The sequence below is a fragment of the Clupea harengus genome, chromosome 6 (genome assembly GCF_900700415.2).
Source record: "Clupea harengus chromosome 6, Ch_v2.0.2, whole genome shotgun sequence".
NCBI classification, from domain to species: Eukaryota; Metazoa; Chordata; class Actinopteri; order Clupeiformes; family Clupeidae; genus Clupea; species Clupea harengus.
This window is the reverse complement of record NC_045157.1, coordinates 11847461-11872460: the sequence shown is the minus strand read 5'-3', so window position 1 is coordinate 11872460 and position 25000 is coordinate 11847461. Positions and strand designations below refer to the sequence as shown.

The 25000-nt window shown below is 46.7% G+C and overlaps 1 protein-coding gene across 2 annotated transcripts in view; it reads left to right on the top strand.

The window, feature by feature from the left end:
* The window catches only part of LOC105888607 (leucine-rich repeat-containing protein 49), a 61282-nt gene that overhangs the window by 7050 nt on the left and 29232 nt on the right, over nt 1–25000 (top strand). The window contains exons 8-11 of one of the 2 annotated variants that reach the window (XM_031569006.2): nt 5528–5671; nt 16371–16432; nt 18142–18289; nt 23350–23433. In XM_031569006.2, coding sequence (XP_031424866.1) covers nt 5528–5671; nt 16371–16432; nt 18142–18289; nt 23350–23433 — 438 coding nt within the window. The remainder of the gene's footprint in view (nt 1–5527; nt 5672–16370; nt 16433–18141; nt 18290–23349; nt 23434–25000) is intronic. The other variant, XM_031569007.2, reaches the window with a different exon arrangement.

The following is a 25000-nucleotide window of genomic DNA, read 5'->3' as shown; positions in this document are numbered from 1 at the left end:
CAGGTGGGGGTGAGAGGCAGGTGGGGGTTGGAGGTGTGCCGAGGGGGTTGGTGGAGCTCGAGAGCTCTTTGCTGATGTGTTCAGCACACCAGTGCTGATCCAGTGGGAGTGCTGAGAGGTGAAACCTAGAGGTGAAACATTTGTTGGCCGTACAGCTGGAGCTTGTACATGCATGGTGGAGTCTAGCCTGTACAACCTCAAAGCAAGATGAGGAAAATATACATCTGTGATGGCCATTTCTGTAGGTGATTGCAGGGAGAAGGACTATTCTGTGCACTCCACTGCTCAACCTGGTAGAGTATGGAGCTAGCAGTGCCAGGTTACGAGCCTAAGGGCGGACTCATCAACTTTAATTTGGAAGACATTGTGTAACGTTTGGAAAACTTCTCTTTAAATCCTGCCAGCTATCGACAGATGCTACGGAAACCAGGACAAGGTCATTCTTATTAATCTTGCATATCTACGCCAGGGTGGCTCCCATGTGACATCACTGAAGAGACAAGTTGTTCTTTCTTCGCCGATGAGTTTTAAAATCATTAAACCTGCCTCCCGAATTACTGATTATACCTTTGTGTTATCAGAAGGGACACACACTCACACACATATTAAATTCTTGATCTGATCGCTGCTCCCCATGCTCACTATCCCTCACGGCATCCCTCAGTGAGGGACTGTGCCCGTTAGTTAGAGGGGGCTGGTGAGGGAGTGTGCCCGTTAGTTAGAGGGGGCTTGTGAAAGACCGCTCAAGCCGGCCATCTCACGATGTGGGATGTAGGCTTCTGGATCGTGGTTGCAGGTAGTCAGGAGAACACACAGCACAGGAGACAGTGGCTTTCTCATAAAAATACAGCTGTATATTTATTTACAACTCAAACCCCAAAACATATATACACAAACCAAGGGACTTGAACCCCAAAATCATAAGCACATACACCAGGGTAATCCCAACCCCCAAACAAAGAAACATACTCTGAACAAAACTAAAGCTATTAAAACAGACAAGGTCCAACTGTGTCGCACAGGTTTCGTCTAGGACCTTGTCTCAGCTTCTTGCAGCCTGTTCAGTCTGTCTCTCGAACCACAATGTGTGCGCCTTTTAAGAGTGGCAGCACCAGGGGCTAATTTAGCCCAATCAGTCCCAATTGGACCTATCCACAGGTGCAGGGGAACAAAGTGAGAAGGGGGAGGGACTTCACCTTTTCACAGGGCTGGTGAGGGAGTGTGCCTGTTAGTTAGAGGGGGCTGGTGAGGGAGTGTGCCCGTTAGTTAGAGGGGGCTGGTGAGGGAGTGTGCCTGTTAGTTAGAGGGGGCTGGTGAGGGACTGTGCCCGTTAGTTAGAGGGGGCTGGTGAGGGAGTGTGCCCGTTAGTTAGAGCGGGCTGGTGAGGGAGTGTGCCCGTTAGTTAGAGCGGGCTGGTGAGGGAGTGTGCCCGTTAGTTAGAGGGGGCTGGTGAGGGAGGAACATTTAATTCAGACATGAATCCCATGGGACCTCAGAACAGACTTCTCAGCAGACCGCCAACCAGGCTGTCCCCACCATACTGTCCCTGAGGGTGTGTGTGTGTGTGTGGGGAGGGCTGTTCTTTTGGAGCCACTGTGGAATATCTCAATCTGTGGCTGAGTCACAGGACCAGACTCAGGCCCTCTGTGGTGACCAAGGCCAAACCTCCATTGTGAGTGAGGTCCAAGTTCAGTCCCAACATGGAGACTAGTCTTATGCAGTTTGGTCCACCTCTACTTCTGTTGGACTAGTTAAAATGTTATGTTGGTGCAGGTGCCTCATTGAGGTTACCATAGTTCAGCTTGTTCATAGTATCCATACTGCTGAAGCAGTCAGTTAGTGTTTAGTGTATAGTGTGGAAAATATTGCGAAAAATTAAAGCAGTACGTCTTAAAGGTCAGAGGATGCAGTCTCAAGTATTAAGAAGATGTAAAACATATGGGAAATGCCGTGGCATATGACAATTCTGAAATGTCGGATTCTGTGGTGTAAGAATATGCTGGACTGTCCTCCTAATAGAATAGTGCTTGACGAACACTGAAAGGTGCTTCAGCAAGCCTTAAGACTTCGCTAACACCTTCAACGGGTGTGGTATAATGTTTTATGAGGACAGGCATTATTGACAATGGACAAGGACAGGGCAATGACCAGCCAAGTCAAAGATGGATATACCTTTGAAAAGCAGCCAACTCAAAAAGCAGATAGGGACTCCGACCATATGGCATAAGATGTCTGGCCAGTCTAAATAGAAAATGTGAAAGTGTCTGTGCAGACAAATGTAATTGCTTTGGACAGAGAGTGTCTACCTCCAGCTGGCTTTCAAATAGAATAACAAGATGCATCAGAAGCCTACAAGCATGGCCTGAATAAGCCACTGAACTTTGTGATGGCTGTGGTAAACACAGACTGTGCTGTGCACCTCTCCTGCCTTTCTGTAGGTATGTGGTGGACTCATCATAAGCTTTGATGTCCTGTCTCTTTGGTCAGTTTAAGTTGATTTATTTTTCATTTATTTAATCAGACACGTTGATATGTTGTTTATGAAACAAGTACTTCTGATTGTGTTTAAATGAGACATCATTATCTTGTGGGAATACATCCTTTGTGGTGTCTCTTGAAGTTATTTGCCTTTGTGCTTGGAATGACCTATCTGGCTCCCATCACTTAGATGTCCGCAACAGTTGTGGTTAGGTGGTTAAGACTATGGAAGGGTGGGTGTTCGGTGCAGACCAGGGTCCGCTTGAGCCGTTTATTTTATTTTATTTTATTTTATTTTGTTTTGTTTTGATTTGATTTGTTTTGTTGAAGTGACCCACATTTATGAATCCAAATTCTCCCACAATAAATGAACTACCGTTAAATGTGAAATTATTTATGAACATGCACTTTTCTAGTCTTAAAAATAGTAACTACAGGATGGCTATGTGGGAATTAATGCTTGATGCATGTGTGCTCTGCAAGCAAAGCTGCAAACTCCTCTCTCATTGCCACCTGTGTCTGCAAAAACCTCCTTATCCGAGCAGCTCACATCATTCATAGCAGAGAGAAAAAGGAACAAAAGATGAAGAGAAAACAAATACAGTGCGGTTTCCATTTTTCCTGCCTTGCTCTGCGTCGCTGCTCGGTGGCATTGGTAAATAAAAGCTGCACATTGCTCACGTGTTCATGACAAACAGATCATAGGTCGCAACAAAAAACGCGTAATGTGAAAGGAGACCAGCTGTGGCAGGGTGAGGGCGGAATAATCGCACTTGATTTTGGACCAGCAAAACGGACCAAGTGTCAAACCAGCCTATGAAAGATAGCGGATGTGTAAGACTGTGCTGTGCTGTGGTTCTGCTGGGAGCATAATGAGGCTTTTAGCTTTGACCTCCAGCTGACCTTCAAAGGACGTCTGTGTGCCGCTCCCACCTAGGAGGGTTTGCCCATGAAACGGCCATATGTGCCCCAGTGCCCTCCAGGGCTTTCCCTGCTCCCCCAATATACACACTCACATTGACACCTGGACACACATGCACACACACACACACTAATACACATGTATTCACACACATACACCGGGAGAAATTCACACTTAGATAATTACAAACCCGCACAAACTCATTCACACTCATTCACACACTCTGACTCTCAGATACACACACACACACACAGATACACATTCCATGCCACACTTTTGTATTTTCAGACGTAGACACATGTTCACACTCTCAGTTGTACACAGGCACACACACAACCAGACTTCCAAGTCCTGCCTTCTGTGTCCTCTCCTGTCAGATAGGAAAGGCAGTTAACCTGAACTGAGGGGTGGTACATTTGGACCAAAGAGCCCATCCCCATGCAAACAGATGGCTAATCATAATAACCACCTCGTCACATGGAGAGGCTCACGACCTTGACCTCATGTGAGGTTAAGACCCGCAGGTGTTCATGACTCACCAGCACTGTGTGTGTGGGGGGGTCTGGTCCCTCTTTGGACTGTTTGTGTGAGATGGAGATTCAGTGACTGCTCTCAAGCTGTGAAGACAGATGACATAAATGGGAGAGAAGACATCAGTCTCAGTATTTTTAGAATGGGATGAAGAAGGCGGTGGCTGTGCGCCCAGTATTAATCCTGATGAAAGCAGTCTTGGCAAGTGGTCCCATGTTTTTCCTTTTTTTTATGAAAATGGTAGAGAGGCTTGTAGTGATCGTCGGGTTTTGGTATGTTCATGCCACTGAAGGGCTTTCATCTCATCCTAGATCTGATGAATTAGATGTGAAATTCCTTGTGCTATTGGTTGGAGACTTTCCACTGAGGCCAAACCTCTCACTGTCACATGCAAGTACTCATACCCAACAACCCACCCCAGCGCATTATAACAACGGGGTGCACTACAACCATCATATTTATTCTTAACAATACATAACAAGAGCAACAACAACAACAACAACAACAACAACAACAACAACAAAGATGCCTTCGTGAGCATTTCACTGGGTTTGTCAAGTGGGCATCTTCCTTCGTCAGTGTTTCGTTGAATTAGGCCCACGACACCTCCAGAAGGGACGGCATGGCTTGGCTTAGTTTGGCTCATCGGGCAAACACAGCTTGGATTTGTATTTCCATACGTCAGGGTCTACCTGCTTGAGGGGGTGTCTTTAAGTAAGGGATAAAGGCCACTGGGATGTCCAACATATTCAACGAAGAGGAGACAAAGAACTTCACGACACAAAGTGTTTTTATATACCGCACTGGCCATACGTTTAGGTAGCCTATGTGTAACATTTGTGTAAAAAGAAACCAACTTGTTTAGTTTTCAGGCAAGGACTTCTTTCTTTACTCAGGATAACAAAGGTTGCTTGGTTAAAATTAAATCCATTATTCCTAAGCATGAATCCTTGCTAACATTAATGTTAGCTGTTTATGTGGGCTAGCTTGCTAGTTTTCCAGATAGCAATGTTATTTAACCATGGCATTAATCGAGTTTATACCACTGAGAGAATACGTTTATTTTGTTTGTAGAAATGTCTATTGGACAGTTTACCATTTACTGTTGTTGTATAGTTTACACTTTCTAGATTCAACAGATTACAAACCAGATCTGCTTTATACGTGTCTTGATATACAAACATACAGACACACAGCAAGCACTGAATGATGACTGAGCCAATTACAAAAGGGATCGTGTCTTCAACATCATTCGGCACGCTTGCTGTCTGGCCTTTCTCACTAGAGGGTCCAAGATGAGCGTGGCGCGGCACGGTTTAACCCCGTTTAACTTGTAATTATAATGCAGATTAGCCCAGCACAGACTAGCTCGGCACAGCCAAATGTGCCAGTGGAAGAGGGTCACATGTCTGGTCTCATAGCAGTCACAACAATACACCGCGGGACTGGAAGTTGCCTTCCGACTTCCTTCATATAAAGGGTATCGATAACGCTGATCCTATTTCTAACAGCAAGAAAATGTAAAAAGTAAAAAAAATAAAAAAAATTAGCGTGACTATCATGTCACTTAACTGTACCTGCGTTCTCTCCTTCTAGATCTCCCAGATGGAGAACCTGTCACAACTGTCAGAGCTGCGGGTTCTAAACCTGGCGGGGAACCGCATCTCCGGGGTGGAGGGACTGCAGGGGATGGATTCACTGATGGAGCTCAACCTGAGACGAAACTCCATCTCCTCTGTGGTGAGTGGATGGAGATCAGATTAAGGTGGAGTGGTGGCTTGAGCATCTGATATACACTGTGGGACCTTCCTCCACAGTTTAGCATTCGGCCTCCATCCACAGTGAGTTCTACATATCCCCACTGCATAGTGCAGCATAGACCCACAGCTCAGCACAACAGAATCAACCCAGCTTAGTTTTTTGCTTTATCAAAACTTTCAAACCGAGATTACGACCTGAGATATTTCTAGAAACCCAAGCCTTCATCCTCAATATAGTCAAAGAAACAGATGACAGTGTCTCAGAGCACCTGTGTACCTCTCTTATTTAGGCAACCTCTCGTACTGCTCATACTTGTCTGTACACAACACCATATATCACTACCTGCTCCCTTTCTGCTGCTTCAGGAGAAGTGAGAGCTTCCCCCAGGATTCACTGGAGGGTACACACACACACACACACACACACACACACTCATGTACACACACACACACTCATGTACACACACACACACACTCATGTACACACACAGACACACACACACACAGACACACAGACACACACACACTCATGTACACACACGCACGCGCACGCGCACACACACACACACACACACACACACACATGTATTGTACACACACACACACACACACACACACACACACACACACACACACACACGCACACACGCACACACACACACAGCCAGTGGAAGCCTCAGCAGCTTTAGCAGCTCTTCTGGGCTCTTCTCAGCCTCTCAATGTGGATGGATGCCACCTCTCGTCTCAGTGTCTGTGGGGAGGTTATTCATCCCAAGGAGAGCCCCAGAAGCTGTGTGTACTGCATGTGTGTGTCAGAACATAACAACACAACCATCATTCCATATCCAAACATTATGGGCATCAATTTGTCAGTGAACCGACTCCTTATTGGGCACATTATGTCTAAGTCCCCACTGCATACCATGTTACTTCTTGGCTCTAGTCCCCCCATCGCGGAGAAGCCATTGGCTCAGAAATAATAGACAAAGTTTGAAAAGCTCTGACTTTGGTGACAAAAGACTCACTCAACAGCCCCACAGTGGCCCCTGCCTCCCCGACTAACCCCTTTCTGGTGTGGCACTGCTAGTGTTGTGCCAGGGTAATTGGCATGCTTCTGCTTGCATGCCCTGCTCTCCATATCCGCACACTTGATGTTTATGTCTGTGTGTGTGTGTGTGTGGGTGTTTTCCAGATGCTCACAGATGTTGCTGCCGTATCTGTCATCTCACTGGCAGCGTTGGAGCAGCTGCTTCTCTCTTTCTTTGTCACTCTCTCTCTCTCTCTCTCCCTCTCTTTCTCTCTCTCACACTTCTGTTTCACGCGTTGATGCCTCGGAATTAGTGTGTGCATACTAAACTAGGATTCTAATGCAGTTGAATGCAAGAGTGAATTAATGAGTGAGACAGAGATTTAGCTGTGGTCATGATGTTAAAACAGGGACTCTTAAACGGGCAATCCAGCTTCAGAAAATCCACATGCTAAGTCAGACAAACATGTACGCACGCACGCACGCACACACACACACACACACACACACACACACACACACACACACACACACACACACACACACACACACACACACACACACACACACACACAGCCACAGCAATTTTAAAAACAACATCATAATTTCACCACAAAACACTAGCTTACTACCCTCAATGTTTTTTTTTCTCTTTCCGACTACTTCCTCACATAATGACAGGATGCAGTGTTTTATTAGACCAACCAACCCAGCAGCAGCAGCAGCAGCGAGCCCAAATCTCCCCACCGCACTCCCTGTTTCTCCCATTACAAGGCTTCTCTGCCAGCCTGCCGCTAGTTGCCATCCCTGCCATCCTGAAAGCTGTGCGCAAACACGTACACCCACACACACACGAACACGTACACACACACACACACACACACACACACACACACACACACACACACACAGATACACATACACTGCCCCCACCGCACTCCCTCTGTTTCTCCCATTACAAAGATTCTCTGCCAGCCTGCCGCTGGTTGCCATCTTTGCCATCCTGAAAGCTGTGCATGAAACTGCAGGTGCCTCTCAGACTTCTGCCTCTTTCTCACGAGGTGGTGAGAGGCAAAGTGGTTGTCTGGACGCTGCTTCCTTAGGCGAGACAAATGCATCGAAAGTGCTACTTTCAGCAAAAACAAACGTCCAAGTGGTGTTTTTAAACGGCAGGAATGGGCTGACGAGGGCAGGCTTTCTCCTCAGCCGGGCTCGTGATTGTCTGTGTCTGACAGAGAGGGCCAGCTCTAAGAGGTGTGTTGAGAGGGGTTGAGTGGGGCCGCTTTGTCTAGAGAGCATGAATAAGACGCTGTAGATGGTCTGGTATGTAAATATCGAGGGCTTTTAGAGGCAGATTGCACTAAAACCTGCTCACTGACAATACTTGTCCTCACAGGCTTCTTAAGTGGTGTATAGTAACCTGTCACTGTCACACACACACACACGCTCACTTATTCACACACACTCATCACTTACACACGTGCAGACACTAGTTAAAAAAAACAAGTCCATATCCACTCTTCATCTGCTTGAAAAGGCTGCAGAGCTGTCCTGCTCCTGCTCCTGCTCATCCTGCTCCTGCTCCTCCTGCTCCTGCTTCTGCTCCTGTGAGCAGTCTACCATTGCCAATGACAGCAAATTGCTTTTCTGTGTGGGGGGGTATCTTTGTGTGTGTGTGTGTGTGTGTGTGTGTGTGTGTGTGTCTTTGTCTGTGTACGTGTGAAGAAAAAGGTAGGCAGAGCGAGTCCTCTGTCCCCCCCCCCCCCCCCCCGTTTCCTTTGATGAGCTCTGATTGGTTGGCTGTGGCCATGTACCACATCAGCTGAGAGGTGACATCACCATCTGTCTGAGATGCTGCTGCTAAATTTAGGCTGAGTCAGAGTGATGAAAGACCGTCTGCAGAGAGAGAGAGAGAGAGAGAGAGAGAGAGAGAGAGAGAGAGAGAGAATTTTATAAAAAACTTTTTATTAGGTAAACAGCATTGCAAACAGTGTTTTACACATTATTCAAAAGGAAACAAAACATCAAAAACAAAATCATCATCATCATCAACTGAGCACACAGCTTTTTCACAGCACCACTGTGCAACAAAAGTATCCAAGTCATTCATTGCTTTGTAGAAACAAAAACCGAGTGAGACTCTCGACATCAGCAGATTCCTTAAAACAGGTACCACATGACAAAAATGAAACAAGGCTCAAATTCTCCCAACACATGGGCAAACAATAATTCATCATTTAGCACAGGGCAACATTTAATTTATTCAGTTTTAAAAAAGTCGTACAAAATAAATCGCTAACACCATTTAAATGTAGAGAGCCACACTTGATGGTGTTACACATACTGAAAAAACTAAGTAGACTTCATTTTTCCACGCAACTTTTTTCTCAACTTGCTCATTATTTTCCGGAGACGAAACACCGCCGTATCCTCAAACACACCCTCCCTTATCCACCAGGCAGCGTCGCTAATAAACTGCGAGCAGTCTGGAAAATGCAGTTCAACCTCCACGTTCCGCATCCCCTTCGTGACATGTAGGAAAGTATTAATGCTATCTGCAGTATATGTCCTATCTTCGCTGGAGAGCTTTACATCTCCCTGCGAACAATCGGACCAGTTTGAATCCATGGATTCGCAATCGCTATCATTTGTGTGTTCATCTTTCTTTATTTTAGTCACGTTAATCTCCGGGCCCATTTTTCTCTTCACCGGGGCTTTGAAAACTGGGTCTATGTCGATAGCCTCCACCACATCCACTGACGTTTGAGGGACTGTCAGTGTCTGTATTGAAGGCCCCTTTTTATTTCCAGGTTCACATGATCCAGCCGCAGCTAGCTCTTCTGCGACAAAGATAGCGACAGCAGGCTCCATCACCACCGACTCACCCGCCACGGCTTCGGGGCCAAGCACAATCAGACAATCCCCCTCAAGTCCGCTTCCCTCGGTCCCATCCACCGAGGGTTCTACCTCAGTGACTGGGGGAACGACTGTGGAGGACTCATTAGTTTTAGCTGGAGTTTTCTCCTTTTCAGTGTTGGCATTTTTGCCAGGACAATAGCGACCAATGTGTCCTGCTCCACCGCAACTGAAACATTTCAACGCAGTGTCTGACGTTGCATACACCACATAATCGAACCCTTCCACCCTTAGCTTCAGTGTTAGCTCAATCTCCTCCATGCCACTATTAAGGACCATGTACACTTGTCTTCTAAACGACACTAGATGTCGAAGAAGGGGCGATTTACATCCCAGAGGGATTTTTCGAAAATGTGAAACCAGCTGGCCATGCTGTTGCAATTCTTTAGCAATAAGCTCATCTTTGATGAACGGGGGTACATTTGAAATGATTACTTTCTTGGCGGGGGTACTGAGTGGGAGGACTGGAGTGAGGGAATCATTGAGTACTATACCCTGAACAATTACCTGATTAGCCTTATCAATTGTGCTGAGAAACAGCACAACCGCATTGTTCATTCGTGAAGCCGACTTCACGTTTTCGTGACCAATAATTTCACCAACCGCTAAACTACAATCTTCTACACTCGCGCTGCACTCCACCTTCACTCCGTGCCGCCGAGTTAGTTTTTCAAATTCCATGCTTCCCGCGGCGGCCATGCTCCCAGCAAAAGCCGGTTGCAGACTCCACGGGCAAACAATCCGTGATATTTACAACACCAAACTAAACCAAAACCCAGTAATTGTAAAACTAAGTGCATGCACACATAAACAACAAGTACATATAAACAACACACAAAGTTAGAAAAGTTAGAATTAGACTCACACACGCGTTCAGCCGCTCACTCACTCACTCACGCATGCGCTCAGAGAGAGAGAGAGAGAGAGAGAGAGAGAGAGAGAGAGAGAGAGAGAGAGAGAGAGAGAGAGAGAGAGAGACTCATCAGATGAGGTGGACTGGGAGGAGTGCTACTCTCTGTGTTAGCATCGCCGCAGTCACCCAAGCAGAGGGAGAGAGAGAGACTTAGACAGTCCTCAGTGCCTTGCAGCCATTAGAATACAGCTGTGCTCTGACAGACTTCTCTGTGAGTATGGGGCTACAATATTGGTGTCATTTTTTTTAAATCTGTGAGTAAGTGAATACTGTATTATGGTCTTTGGAGTGATAACATCTAAATTAAACACGCTGGGCTTATTTAGAACATTTTCTGTCACTAAAAGCTGATAGCTTCTCTCTCGTAGTGCACAGAATGATTCACCGCAACGTCCCCCTTCATGTCCCCATTAACATGAGTGCAAACGCTGGCAGAAGCCTAACATAAACAGTTTATCTCACGGCTGTGGTGGCGTGGGAGAGAGCCATGCTAATGGCCGCTGGCTGCTCGGGTCCTGCAGGCACGTCTGATTAATGGCTGCTGGTCTGAGCAGCTGGTCTCCTTGTGTCTGGACCGGCTGCCCGCTCCCGCTCTCTCTTGTACCGCTTTTATCCAACTTCGGATCGCGGCGGGTCGGGTCGAGACCCCCCTCTAAACTAATGGAGGTGTCTGAGGTCATGTTTGGCTGTGTGCTGCAGGAACTGAAATCATAACAGAGGTGACCTCACTGGGGGGCTACCAGTTTCTGTTCTCTGTTCCATCAACTCGTCTACTTTTGGCCAGGACTCTCTGTCAGAGTCACCCAGCTGTTCGTTTAACTGGCTTATGTACTCTCTCTCTCTCGCTCTCTCATGCTCTTTTCACTCTCTCTTTCATTTCCCCCTTTTATCTCTCTTGATCATCCTCTTCCTCTCTCTCTGGTACTCTCACTCTCTCTCTGTTCCCCCCTTCCCCTCTCTCTCTCTATCTCTCTATCTCTCCCTCTCTTTCTCTGTCTGGAGATCAGAGGACTAACTAAGAGAACATTGGTAATTTAGGGAGAGGCTCCTCTGGATGGGTTCTCATGGGACTCTCAGTAATGAAGGGATTTGTGCGAGAGCAAAGCTTTGAACAAGCATGTTCCCCTCTAAGCCCGCTGGATCCCCATCAAAGCCACGCTACAGCTCCATCTTATTTTCATTTGCGCTCCACACCATTCCCATTTCATTGCAAAACCTGGAGCATTGATCCTCTCGCTCGTTTCCAGTGGGCTGTACCGTCAGCTTTATTATAGTCATGATATTGATCAGTTCTGCCTGTAACTAACCACTCAGCATTGATGCCTTCTACTGTATGATGTCCTAGTTGTCTGAATGTATTCCCTGGGATGGTTGCCTTGGTGAAGGCAAGTCAAATGAGATGCTTAATGACAGGAAACTGCACATCTGGGATGCATGCTTGAGCTGGTACAGGATGATGCAGACACTGGGAAGGTCAGGAGGGCAGTTCCAAAGGAATACTCTGACTTCGCAAAGGGGTGTCTCCATACTATTGTAAATCATATTGCTGACTAGCTACAAATGAATGGGACAGGTCAGAAATGCTGTTCCATCATGTGTTTCCTCCTCGGTAAACACACCTGTAGGAATAAATGAGCCATTCGGCTGCAGGATAATTCAAATATTTACCGAAGTTGCTTTCCTTTTATTTTCCTATGCATCTGTGTATTACTGATCTGATCTGATTATGTTAATACTGGTCTGTGATCAGTTGTCTCACACCGTATCACTCTGTAGCACAGCATGCCCTTGATAGACAGCTCTTTTTATGAAAAAAAGAGAGCACTATCATATCATTGCTCCATAACTAGGAAAAGGGATGTAATGGACTAGAAGGCTTGTTGTGTCTGTAGTGGATGCGATGGAGTAAAAAGTGTGTTTCTGTGCATCTGTGGCGGATATGATGGCCCCAAAAAAAGTGTTTCTGTGTTGGATTTGTTGTCTGGCAGCTGTGGCTCCAGCTCTCTCAGATAGATGATGGGTCTCTCACCGGTCTGGCTGCAGTGGCCCAGCCTGTCCCCACAGATGGGCTTTACATAAGCCAAAACATGGACATACACACACACATTAACACACACACACATTGACACACACATAAACACACATTAACACACACACACACATTAACACACACACACATTAACACACACACATACACACATACACACACGCGCGCGCATACAAACACACACACACACACACACACACACACACACACACACACACACACACACACACAGACGGAGACACACACATTAACACACACAAGCACACATACACACACACACATGGTCATGCAGGGCACTGCTGCGGTTACACAATGCAGACTCATTGGCTCATAGCCCACTCTTTGCCAACTTGTGTTTGTGTGTGTATGTACAGTATAATGCCTAAAGCTGTGAGTAGGGCAGGCGAGGTGGTTGCCTGAAATGAACCCAGTAACCTGAATGAGCTGCAGAGCTGCGGAATGCTGTCTTCTCATCCACACAGTTCTCATTCCATTCAAATGAGCTTTATTGACATGACATTTTTTTGCATTGCAAAAGCATAACATTTAAACAAATGTCTCTCTCTCTCTCACTCTCAATTGAGGCTTGTTCACAGGGCTATAGCTACAGCTAGACACGTGGGGGGGTGAGACAGTGGATCACTTGTTTTTGTGTTGTGAGTGGTTGAGGGGGCTTTTTAATCATCGTTTTATTTGCGGCCCCATTTACAAGGTGAAGAAAAAGTGCAATATCTGTTTGTTAAATGTTCTACTGGGGTCAACGAAGATGGCCATTTTGAGGGCTCGAAAGAGCAAGTTACTGGGGGTGGGTTCAGCTGAGGCTGTGGAGGTTTTTAAGGGAATGGTGGCTGGTCCCATGAAAATGTAATACAGTATGCTTTGTGATGACTTTCTCTAGGCCTTGGGATGTGGGGCTGCTGTGTGAAGTTGGAGATGATGAGCAAGTGCTTTTCAATGTGTGAGAGGGAGGAGAGCATTTCCTTTCCTTTTCTTGTATTAATGTGAAGGTGTAAACCTTGTTTGTTGGAGGTTGTAATGTTTTATGTGTTTTAGTGGTGTATTTGTGTGTCGAAGATTGTCAATAGTTTAATAAAGGAGCTCTTTCTCTCTCTCTCTTTCACTCTCACTCTGTCGGTATGTGTGTGTCCATCTTTACCCCAGATTACTGAACCCAGCCAGGCGCAGTGAATGAGCAGACTGAGGAGTATCAGCTTCTCATTCACACAGTGCACTGTTAGCTGTCGTCAAACAACACACATTTCACTTGACTCTTGCCTGTATTTAGAGGCCGGTTGCAGCCTGGAGTTTGCTGGTTTGTCCCTGTGTGTTTTTGTGTGTGTGTGTGTGTGTGTGTGTGTGTGTGTGTGTGTGTGTGTGTGTGTGTGTGTGTGTGTGTGTGTGTGTGTGAGTGTGTGCATATGTGTCTGAGATGCTGAGATGTATCTGCCTATGTTGGTACGTGGGAGACTTGCTCTCTATCTCTCTCTTTCTCTCTAGCTGTGTGTTTGTGTGTGTATTTGTTAGCTGAGCTGGTGTCACAGGATCACGCAGGGTGTGTCTGCAGTGTGGGCTGAGTCAGCACTCTTACTGCCCTCTTGAGAGAGAGAGAGAGAGAGAGAGAGAGACAGAGTGTGTGTGTGTGTGAGAGAAAGAGGAAGGGAAGGGAGCATTTTGTGCTTTACACTTCCCTCCTCTTATGTACCTACCTCCTAGGCTCTCTCTTTCTCTAGTTCTCTCTTTCTCTCTCTCTATCTCCATCTTCCCCTCCCCCTCTGACACCTCCATCCCCCTCTCCTTCGCACCTCTCTGATCTCCCTTGTCTGTATGTGGGCAGATACTCAGGTCCAGCCCAGCCCAGCCCAGCCCTTAAGCAAAGGCTGCTGTCTGTCGGTTGGTCCTGACGACCTTGTGACATTGCCCTGGTCCCTGTGTGCCGTCGCCTGGCATTGCCCCTCTCTGTGCCCCCCCCAGCTGCTGGTGCTCGTGCTGTCGCCACCCATTGATTTTGATTGTGATGCAGGCTGACGCCCAGGCAGAATAGCCCTCCACATCGGCACCAGCAGCAGAGCTGGTCCTGTAGGGCTCCAGAGCTGTCTGAAGCTGTCACATCCTGTGTGTGTGTGTGTGTGTGAGTGTGTGTGTGCATGCCTGCGCGCATATGTTTGTATGTGGATGTGGGCGTGTAACAAATGTCTGTGGGAGATTACATGCCAGGGAGATTATGCTTGTGTATGTATAGGTATGCATATATATATTTGTAGTTATGTACATTCAATCATATTTTTTGTTATTATGTAGCGCCAATAGCGATTAAAACCACCTGAACCACCTAGAGCAAGCACTAAGGCCATGATGGCCAGGAATAACTCCCTTTTAACAGGAAGAAACCTTGAGCAGAACCCAACTCATTAGGGGGGACCCATCTGCTTGGGGCTGGGCGGGTAGAGAGGTAGAAAAAGGGAGGGGGGTGGAGGGGGGGAAAAAAAGGGAGGAGAGAATCTGTAGCAGGCATTTTATCCCATCAGGATAAAAGACATTAGCATCAATGTGATATGCACACGATACATACAAGGTTCCATACACACAAGTTGGTATAAACATGATACATACAAGATTGATAGTGAATACAATTGGGAGAGCCAGCATTCAAAGTATTGGTGGGTGTACAGTGTGCTCATAAGGTTAATATTGTAAGGATAAGCAGAGCAATGAAGCAGAAAACTATGTCAGTGATGGCATTTGTTTATATATCAGGTAAATAAGCTGGGACACAGTATGTTTACGGGATGTATCATAAGCAGAGAAACTGCATAACAGTTGGGTGGGAATGGGCAGCTGTAAGCTGAGGGCTTCTGCAAGTGGATGAGGTGGACAGCAGCAGCAGCCCACTGTGGCGATCGAGTCTAGAGTAGGAGGGGAAAAAAAGAGACAAAGTGAGCGGACAGAGACAGGTTGCCTTATATGCTTATATAATTATAGGTGTTGGTGATGAGGAGCAATGTTATCACAGCCATCAGCATTTGTTGGCAAATTTCCTACTATATGAGAGAGAACAGAGCCAGGCTAGTAAACAGAATATCAGTCATACACATGAGAAATGTAGATGAGGCTCCTCTGTCTGCCTGTGAGTGTTTTTGTATGTGTAAGTATGCACATCTGTTTTGGGATGCTTTGTTTTGGTTGTATTGGTAGGTGTTGTAATGCCCTGCTCATAAATGTGTATGTATGTATGTATGTATGTATGTATGTATGTATGTATGCATGTATGTATGCATGTGATATTCAGTTTGTGTGGGTGTGGGTGTGGGTGTGCCTGTGCCTGTGCGTGGGTGTGATGCTCTGCGTGTGTGTGAGCAGTTTCTGCAGTGGGCTATGGCTGCATTAGCGCACGCTCTGTGCTCTCCCACCACAGCCCTCCCCTCCCCCCTTCCTCTCCTCCCCTCCCCTCCCTGCACTGACGCGGCCCCTCCCTTCTCTGCACTGCCTCTCCTCTCCTCTGCATGTGTGTGAGCGCGCACGCGCGTGTGTGTGTGTGTGTGTGTGAGTGAGTGTGCGAGTGTGTGTTTGCACAGGACGGATGGGGCTGCATGCTGGAGCTGCAAGGTGACTGAGGGAACGCGGAAGCTCTGAGTTCATCCTGTTCTCCCTCCTTTTTCCTCTCTTTTATTTTCTCTTTCTCTGTACCTCTCTCCATCTCTCTCTGTCTGTACCCTCTCTTCTCATCCCTCTGTCTCTCTCTCTTTCACTCTCTCTCTTTCTCTCTCTCTCCCTCTCAGACGGAGGTGGACCGGCTTCCCTGCCTGCAGCGCCTCTTCCTTAGCTACAACAGCATCAGCAGGTAAGCGCGTGAGAACGAGAAATGCGGAAGGGAGGGAAGCAGAGAGATGGAGAGAGAGGTAGGAAGAGAGAGAGAGAGAGAGAGATAGAGAGAGAGATAGAGAGGGAGATGGAGAGAGAGAGTGTGTGTGTGTTAGGGAGGGAGAAAGATGGAGAGGACAGGCTAAAAACAGAGAAGAGACTGTGTGGGAGACCGGCAGCCTTAACCCCCTCCTCCCCCAGCCTCTGCGCTGGACCGGCCATCAACAGCGTCTGCCCCCTCCTCCTCGTGTGTGTGTGTGTGTGTGTGTGTGTGTGTGTGTGTGTGTGTGTGTGTGTGTGTGTGTGTGTGTGTGTGTGTGTGGGGCGACTCTGTCTGCAGCTCTGGCTGTAGCTGTGGTCTCTGGCCTAGCTAGCCCTTCTCACTGCAGTGGGAGAGTTAGCCTCCTGCGTCCAACCCCATCCCTCTCTCTCTCTCTCCCTCCCTCTTTCTCTCTCTCTCTCTCTTCCTCTCTCTCTCTGCCTCTTTCTCTCCTCTCCTCTCTGTGCTGGCTCCTGCAGCTCTGCGTCCCCACACCGCTCACAGCAGTCATGTCAGCCTGCCAGCATTCAGGACGCCGGCTCATCTCCCGGCCCCTGATCAACTTGCCGTCCTCTCTCTCTCTCTGTAGCGCAGGGAGACGGATGCACGAGGCCGAGTGAGTAGTGCTGTGCTGTGCTGTAGTGGAAGGGAGGCAGGCTTCTGCTGTGTGTGTGGGAGCAAATAGCATGTGCATCTGCATGAGTCATGGAGGATGAAGGGATCGCTCAGTTGGGCTTCCTGTGGCTGAAAGAGCGAAGGCCAGTCTTTTTTTAAGAGGTGGTGACAGTCTTTGATATGCTGGCCGACCGCCCTAGGGATTTGATTAGTGTGTGTGTGTGTGTGTGTGATGGGATGTTAGGATGCTGCTAGATGCTCAGCTGATGCTAGACTGTTCTCAGACTGGTTCTGTGTGTGTGTGTCTTCCTGAGAATATTCTGTGAAATCAAGAGTGTCCTCTCTTGAAAGAGAGGGTAGGGAGGGGTCCAGGACGCACCCCCTTTGATAAATTAGCCTTGGCAACTCCAGCTAGTTTTTTCTGTTTGAAGTTGGGAAGCATTTATTAATGTCAGTTTTGACTAAATGGCACAAACCTCCAGAGAACGCTAGAGAGCTTCTCAAGTGAGACTGTGGTTCAGCCTGGGGTTGTGGCCGGCTGTTTCGGGCTTTGGTTTTCCCACTGTGTCACAGGCGTTTTAGCCAGGCTAAATTGGTCCCTGGCAACGCTGCAAATGCACGGTGCTGAGATGCTAAGCATCTTGGGTGACTCCTGGCTCCTTGGTAACTTGAGTATTTTGGAGAGTGAGAGAGGAATGAAGGGATGTAGGAGGAATGAGAGAGGGATGGAGGGATGGAAGAGGAGTGAGAGAGGGATGGAAGGATAGAGGATGAGAGAGAAAGAATGGAGACGCCCCCCCCCCCTCTAAGGTCACAAACAGAAGAATTAACAAACTGCCTTGTCATACTTACACAGCTGTTTGCAGTGCATGTCATTTAAAATGTAAACAGAGTTAATATAAGTTAATGAATACAGCAGTACCTCATTTACTAGTTCTATACTTCCTGTTGAAGTGTATGCTTGTGTGTGTGTGTGTGTGTGTGTGTGTGTGTTTTTTGTTTGTTCGTGTGTGTGTGTGTGTGTGTGTGTGTAGTTTTGATGAGCTGGCCTGCCTGCGAGAGTCACCCTCCCTGTGTGAACTCACCCTTGATGGGAACGCTGTAGCGGAGGAGACATGGTACAGGCAAGCTGCCCTGCGCTGCATGCCTCACCTGCGACTCCTGGACATGAAGCGCATTACGGTAAGATACACTACCCTTTCACTTGTGTGTGTGCGTGTGCATGCGTGTGTGTGTGTGTGTGTGTGTGTGTGTGTGTGCGTGTGTTTGTGTGCATGTGTGTGTGTGTGCGTGTGTGTGCGTGTGTGTGTGTGTGTGTGTGTGCGTGTGTGTAGTGTGTGTGTGTGTGTGTGTGTGTGTGTGCGTTTGCGTGTGTGTGCGTGTGTGTGGTGTGTGTGTGTGTGTGTGTGTGTGTGTGTGTGTGCGTGTGTGTCATTGCGACTCTGATAACTTCTGCATGCCAGCATTCCATTAAGTTGTGCATCCTTGATGCGGTATGTTCTCAATACACTAGTTGGTGGTGTGTTAAAGAAGTCTGCGTGTGCATTGACAATAGACGAAGAAAGCAACCAGACAACTGTCTATGTGTCTGTGTTTTTTGCATATAGTTCCTGTCATGTTCACATCCAGTGTGTATTTGATTTTGATTTGTAGAATCCTGAATTGCATTGCTGTACGCCCGTGTGTCTGTCTGTGTGTGTGTGGGTGTGTGTGTGTGTGTGTGGTGCTCTCGTTCAAACTGTATCCATTCCAATCATCGTTGGGGAAAGCTGGGGAAAACGGCGTGTTGAGTCTTGAGTTGTAGGCGATAGTTGAACAGGATCTGTGGCATTTCCAGTGCGATGATCTCCTGAGACATTAAAGAAAGAGGCTTAAATGCCTATCAGATATGACGTCATACGTTTGGGATGTTGCTGTAGGCACACAGCGGGGGTGTGTGTGTGTGTGTGTGTGTGTGTGTGTGTGTGTAGGGCGTGGGAACCTTGTGCCCAGAAGGAGGTTGGGTTTGAGCCTGCAGAGGAATCCACTCCATGGTCTGCCTGCAGCCAACACCACACACACACACACACACATTCACAGAGCAACTGGCATTGGAATCTATTCCTACAGCCAGAGTAGGGATGCATTTGTGGAATGTGTTTGTTTGTCTGTGAGTGTGTATGTAAATGTGTTGTCTTGTATGTATGCAGGCCTCCTCGTTTTTGTGTGTGCATGTGTGACATGTGTGTGTGCGTGCGTATGTGTGCGTGCCCGGCCCATCAATGCTCAGGCTGATTGTGTGTTTGTGAGTGTGACACAGTTTAAGACCATCTTTGACTCTGTGTCTAAGGACATTCTAGCCATTATAAACTGTTCCCTGCTTACAGGTATTTTCCCATCAGAACTTAAAACTGCCCTGGTGAGACCCCTCCTGAAGAAAAGCAATTTAGACTCTTCAGTTCTAAACAATTTTAGACCCATCTCTAACCTTCCCTTTCTAAGCAAAATCCTGGAAAAAATTGTCTTTAAACAGTTAAATAATTTCCTAGATGCTAACTGTGCATTTGACACCTTCCAATCTGGTTTTCGCTCCAATCATAATACAGAAACGGCATTAGTCAAGGTTGTAAATGATCTCAGGATAAATGCTGACTCCAAAAAACTATCTGTCTTGGCCCTTCTGGATCTGAGCGCAGCCTTTGATACTGTTGATCACAATATCCTTATTGATAGACTTGAAAATTGGGTTGGCCTCACTGGTCCGGTCCTAAACTGGTTTAGGACCTATCTAACTGGCCGGGAATACTTTGTCGCCCTCGGAGACCACAGCTCAAAAAACATTTGTATGACCTGTGGGGTCCCGCAAGGATCCATTTTAGGGCCCTTACTTTTCAGTCTATACATGCTACCCCTTGGTAGTGTAATTAGGAGGCACAACATCGACTATCATAGCTATGCAGATGACACCCAGCTCTATATTTCTGTAACACCCAATAACTACAGCTCTATTGATTGTTTGGTAAATTGCATTTCTGATATAAATGTATGGATGTCACAAAACTTTCTCCAGCTAAACCAAGATAAAACAGAGGTATTAGTCATTGGTGAAAAAAACGAGAGAGAGAAACTAACTGCACACTTAAAAACACTAGCACTTAACACCAAGCACCAAGCCAGAAACCTAGGCGTCATACTTGACTCAGATCTCAATTTTGAAACCCATATCAAAAATATAATTAAAACATCTTTTTATCACTTGAGAAACATTGCTAAGGTGCAACCGTTTCTCGCTCAGGCTGACACCGAAAGACTGATGCATGCGTTTATCACGAGCAGGCTAGACTACTGTAACTCGCTTTTGTCTGGTCTACCAAAAAAAGCCATTAGTCAACTACAAACAATACAGAATGCAGCAGCGCGAGTCCTCACTAAAACAAGACGGAGAGCGCACATCACACCAGTATGCACTCACATCACTGCACTGGCTACCTGTTTTAGAATAGATTTCAAGGTTCTCCTACTAGTCTATAAATCACTCCATAGTCATGCACCTGAATATATAACAGACATGCTCTCAAGGTACACACCCAGTAGATCCCTGAGGTCCTCCGGCACTGAACTTCTAACAGTTCCAAAAGCCAGGACAAAGAGACATGGGGAAGCAGCTTTTAGTTTCTATGCCCCCAACCTTTGGAACACTCTGCCAGAATACCTAAGAATGGCCGAAACGGTTGAAACCTTTAAACATGCACTTAAGACATACCTCTTTGATCTCGCTTATCACTCACTGTAAAATGTATTTAACATTTATGGAACATTTATTTATTTACTTATTTCTGTCTCTTTTCAAGTGTTTGTACCCCCCCCCCCCCAGCAGCTGTCTCTTAGTTTGACGATAACTGTGCTGAGCAGTCCTTTATGGTGCCAGTGCGGTTAGTACGTAATTTCCTGTTCATTTATCTCTGGCAAAATCTGTGTCTTTTTATAAGTGTTTTGTAACTTGTAAAATGTATTTATTTAACATTAATGTACCATTTATTTATTTACTTATCTGTGTCTCTTTACAAGTGTTTGTAATCCCCCCCAGCAGCTTAGTTTGACGATGACCGTGCTGAGTAGTCCTTTACGGTGCCAGTGCGGTTAGTACGTTTATTTTATTTTATTTATTTATTTATCTCTTGAAAATCTGTGTGTTTTTTTACAAGTGTTTGTAAACCCCCCCCCCCTTTTCTTTCCTACTGTGAGGCGCATTGTGTTACTTCCTTGTATGAAATGCGCCGTACAAATAAAGTTTGATTTGATTTGATTTGATTTGATTTGATTTGATTCTCAGTGGCGTAGCCGGGGCAAACCCGAGCGCTTCTCTCCGACCCCCACCGAGGGGAATTTGGGGCAGAGCAACAGACACTGCAGCCTCCTGCTGCCTCCCTCCCCTCCTCTCCTCTCCTCTAATTGTGATTAAAATTTCATTGGTCAGAATATTAGAAAGAGCTGCGGCGTTGCAGAAGAGTCAGGCCCAGTAGTCAGAGAAAGGTACGTCGCCAATGTCTTTTACAGTCTTTTACAGTCTTACCTGATCAAGACTGCTCAATATCAGTATTTGTTAAGATTGGATAGTTGCAAATTCACTTCCTGTGTTGATGTGCTCGGTAGTAATGCTACTACAGCATGCATTGTAGATTCTTGCTATGGAGCGTTTCAGCAGTACTAAACTTCTGGAAGCCGAGAGCTAGCTGGATTTCATGAGCCACTTACTTCTGAACCTCTTCTCCTCTTCCAACTCTTCAAACCCACTCGTCTCTTCCCCTCTCCTCTCCTCTCCTCTCCTCTCCTCTCCTCCCCTCTCATCTCCCCCCTCTCTTTCCTTCACCTCTCTTCTCCTCTTTTCTTGTCTTCTTTCCTCTCCTCTCTCCTCCCCCCGCCACTCTCCACTCTCCACTCTCCTCTCTTCTCTTCCCTTCTCCTCTCTTCTCTTCTTCACTCTCCTCTCCTCTCTCCTCTCTCCTCTCTTCTCTTCCCTTCTCCTCTGTCCTCTCCTCTCCTCTTGTCTTATTTCCTCTCCTCTCTCAGGCTTCTGTCTTTTCTCCCCCGTTTCCTCTTCTTTCCTCCCTCTCTACCGTGGGTCTTCTGTTTCCCCTCTCCTGGATTATTTGGGGGGGGGGGGGGGGGGGGTCGGGGCCCCCCACCCCTGGGATATTTGTGTCAACACAGGGCCGTGCTCCGCCCGCCTCCACAGAGCATTAGGTCAGGAATGAAAATGGTTATCTAATTGCTTTTCAGCCTTGTTCCTGGAAACGTTTCAATATGTTGAACAGATGTAGTTTTTAGACATGAACAGTGGAACCATATCACGCCATTATCATAACATCTTTAATGCAGTAGTTAGGCTTCGCTCACAGAATCTGGGAAACAGCTCTATTTGATCTGCAGGGCATGTGCCAAAGAATTTGCATTATAGTTTTTGAGGATTTTTGTTCTTGTATTATAGAACAGAATAGCATGGAATAGAGTACAACTTTATTGCCCATACATGGCAGAAATTTATTTTTAACACACACAAGATACAAAAGCCACGCAGAACCATAAATCAACATGGAAAGCTAATAATGACTGCGGAAAACCAACAGTATTTCCCTGTGTAGAACATCCCATAATACATCACCTCATCGCATTAAACAAACATAGAACAAGAAGACAGAGGAGGTTAGATCACAAAACCCAGTCTAATTTAAACAACCTAATATGTATTCCTGCACATCAACCCTGCGATCTGAATGATGAATGAATGAATGAATTTTACTGAGAGCAAGAGAGAGAGAGAGCGAGAGAGAGACCATTCAGCCTGGTACAACTGGGTGTGGCAGGTGCTGATGAATAATTAATGAGTTCCCCGGTCAGCGAGAGACAGCCATTGTCCTGTCCCTGAGTCTCAAGCACTCCACTGGCAGCCTCCCAGGGCTGCTTCTGCCGCTGCCGCACTGCACGCTGGGAGATTTAAGCTCATCCAAACAGCTGGGCGCAGACATGTAGCATGGTGATGTCGGACGGTAATCCCTCTGATGCAGAAGGACGTTTTTCTGTGTGTGTGTGACAAGCCGGCATTCAGGCAACCATCGCTTTTCGATCCGAGTGTGCGTGCGTGCGTGCGCGCGCGCATGTATGTGTGAGAGAGCGCGTGTGTGTGTGTGTGTGTGTGTGAGAGTGTGTGTGAGAAACGTGTATAGATGGAGAACAGCCCAAAGACTATTGATGTCCCCCTGCAGGAGGAGGACAGACGGATGGCTGGTGTTTTGGCCCGAAGGGAAGATGAGAAAAAGAGAGACAATCACAAGCAGGTCATCAACAAGGTAGGAAGAAACAACTGTCTGTCTATCTATCTGTCTCTCTGTATATCTGTCTTTCTATCCATCTATCTAGCTATCTAGCTATCTGTCTGTCTATCTGTCTGTCTGTCTGTCTGTTTATTTATCTATCTATCTATCTATCTATATATCTATCTAGCCATCTATCTGTCTGTCTATCATTTTATCTGCCTCTCTATCTGTCCATCAGTTCATCTTTTTCATTTCTGCTTTTCTGTTTGAACCACACCGCTCTTCCACGCACACACTTAATATTCCGATGGCTGAATGTATGCAAAGCAGTGCCCTAACTTGGCATACTACAGATGTGACATGGCTGAGGATTAGTCCAGAGGCTGCATCAGAGGTGCAGATGTCCTCCCTTTGCTTCCAGTGACTAGAGGGACATTCAGCGCTCCTGCCAGAGACAGATCACCCACCAGATCCCTTAAAACATCAGTTAGAGCTTTCTTTTCCAGGCCTGTCTTAGCGCTCACTCACACACTCTTCTTCTCACTCACTTACTCACTCACTCACTCAATCATTCACACAGCCTTATTCTCACTCACTCATGATCACTCACTCACTCACTCACTCACTCACCTGCACATTCACTCACTCACTCACCTGCACATTCACTCACTCACTCACTCACTCACTCATTCATTCATTCATTCACTCACTCACTCACTCACTCACTCACCCTTCCTCTCACTCACTCATGATCACTCAGTCATTCATTCACTTACTCACCCGCTCACTTACTCACACTCCCTGTCTCTCTCATTCACTCATTCGCTCACTCTCTCACGCTCTCACTCACTCACTCACTGACACACACACATTTCTTCTCTCACTCACTCACTCACTTGCTCACTCACCCACTCACTCACCAGAAATACAATTTTAGGGAGAGTGTTTATTTGGAAGGCAACCAAGAGGATTTGCAGGCTCTTGACAATGGTGTTTTTGAATCACTTGCCACTGTACCTCCAAGCATTTTCCTGTTTATTCATTGAGTGCTCTGAAATTCTTTCAGTCTCATGAATGAAACAGACCACATTGTCATGTTCCATCTCTGCGGTTGGAATTCGTGTAACGGGATATAGACTTGTTATCATTTTTAACATGGAACATATGTGGCAGACATTATGGAAGACAGCTTGGGACTGTAGCAGACTGTGAGATCATAATCCCAGTAATGGATTTAGAGAGAGAGAGAGAGAGAGAGAGAGAGAGAGAGAGAGAGAGAGAGAGAGAGACAGAGAGAGACAGAGACAGAGACAGAGACAGAGACAGAGACAGAGACAGAGACAGAGACAGAGACAGAGACAGAGAGAGAGAGAGAGAGAGAGAGAGGGACCGAGAGAGAGAGAGAGAGGGGAAAGTGGAGGCAAGGAGACAGACAGAGATAACGATTTAGAGGGGGGGGGGGGTGTTCCTCCCTGTCTCTTCTCCTTTACCTGAAGAGAATGAAGAGGGACTGAAAGAGGGACGGATAGAGGAGAAGTGGAAGAAGCAAACAAAACAATGAGTCAGAGATGGAGAGAGAGAGAGAGAGAGAGAGTGAGGT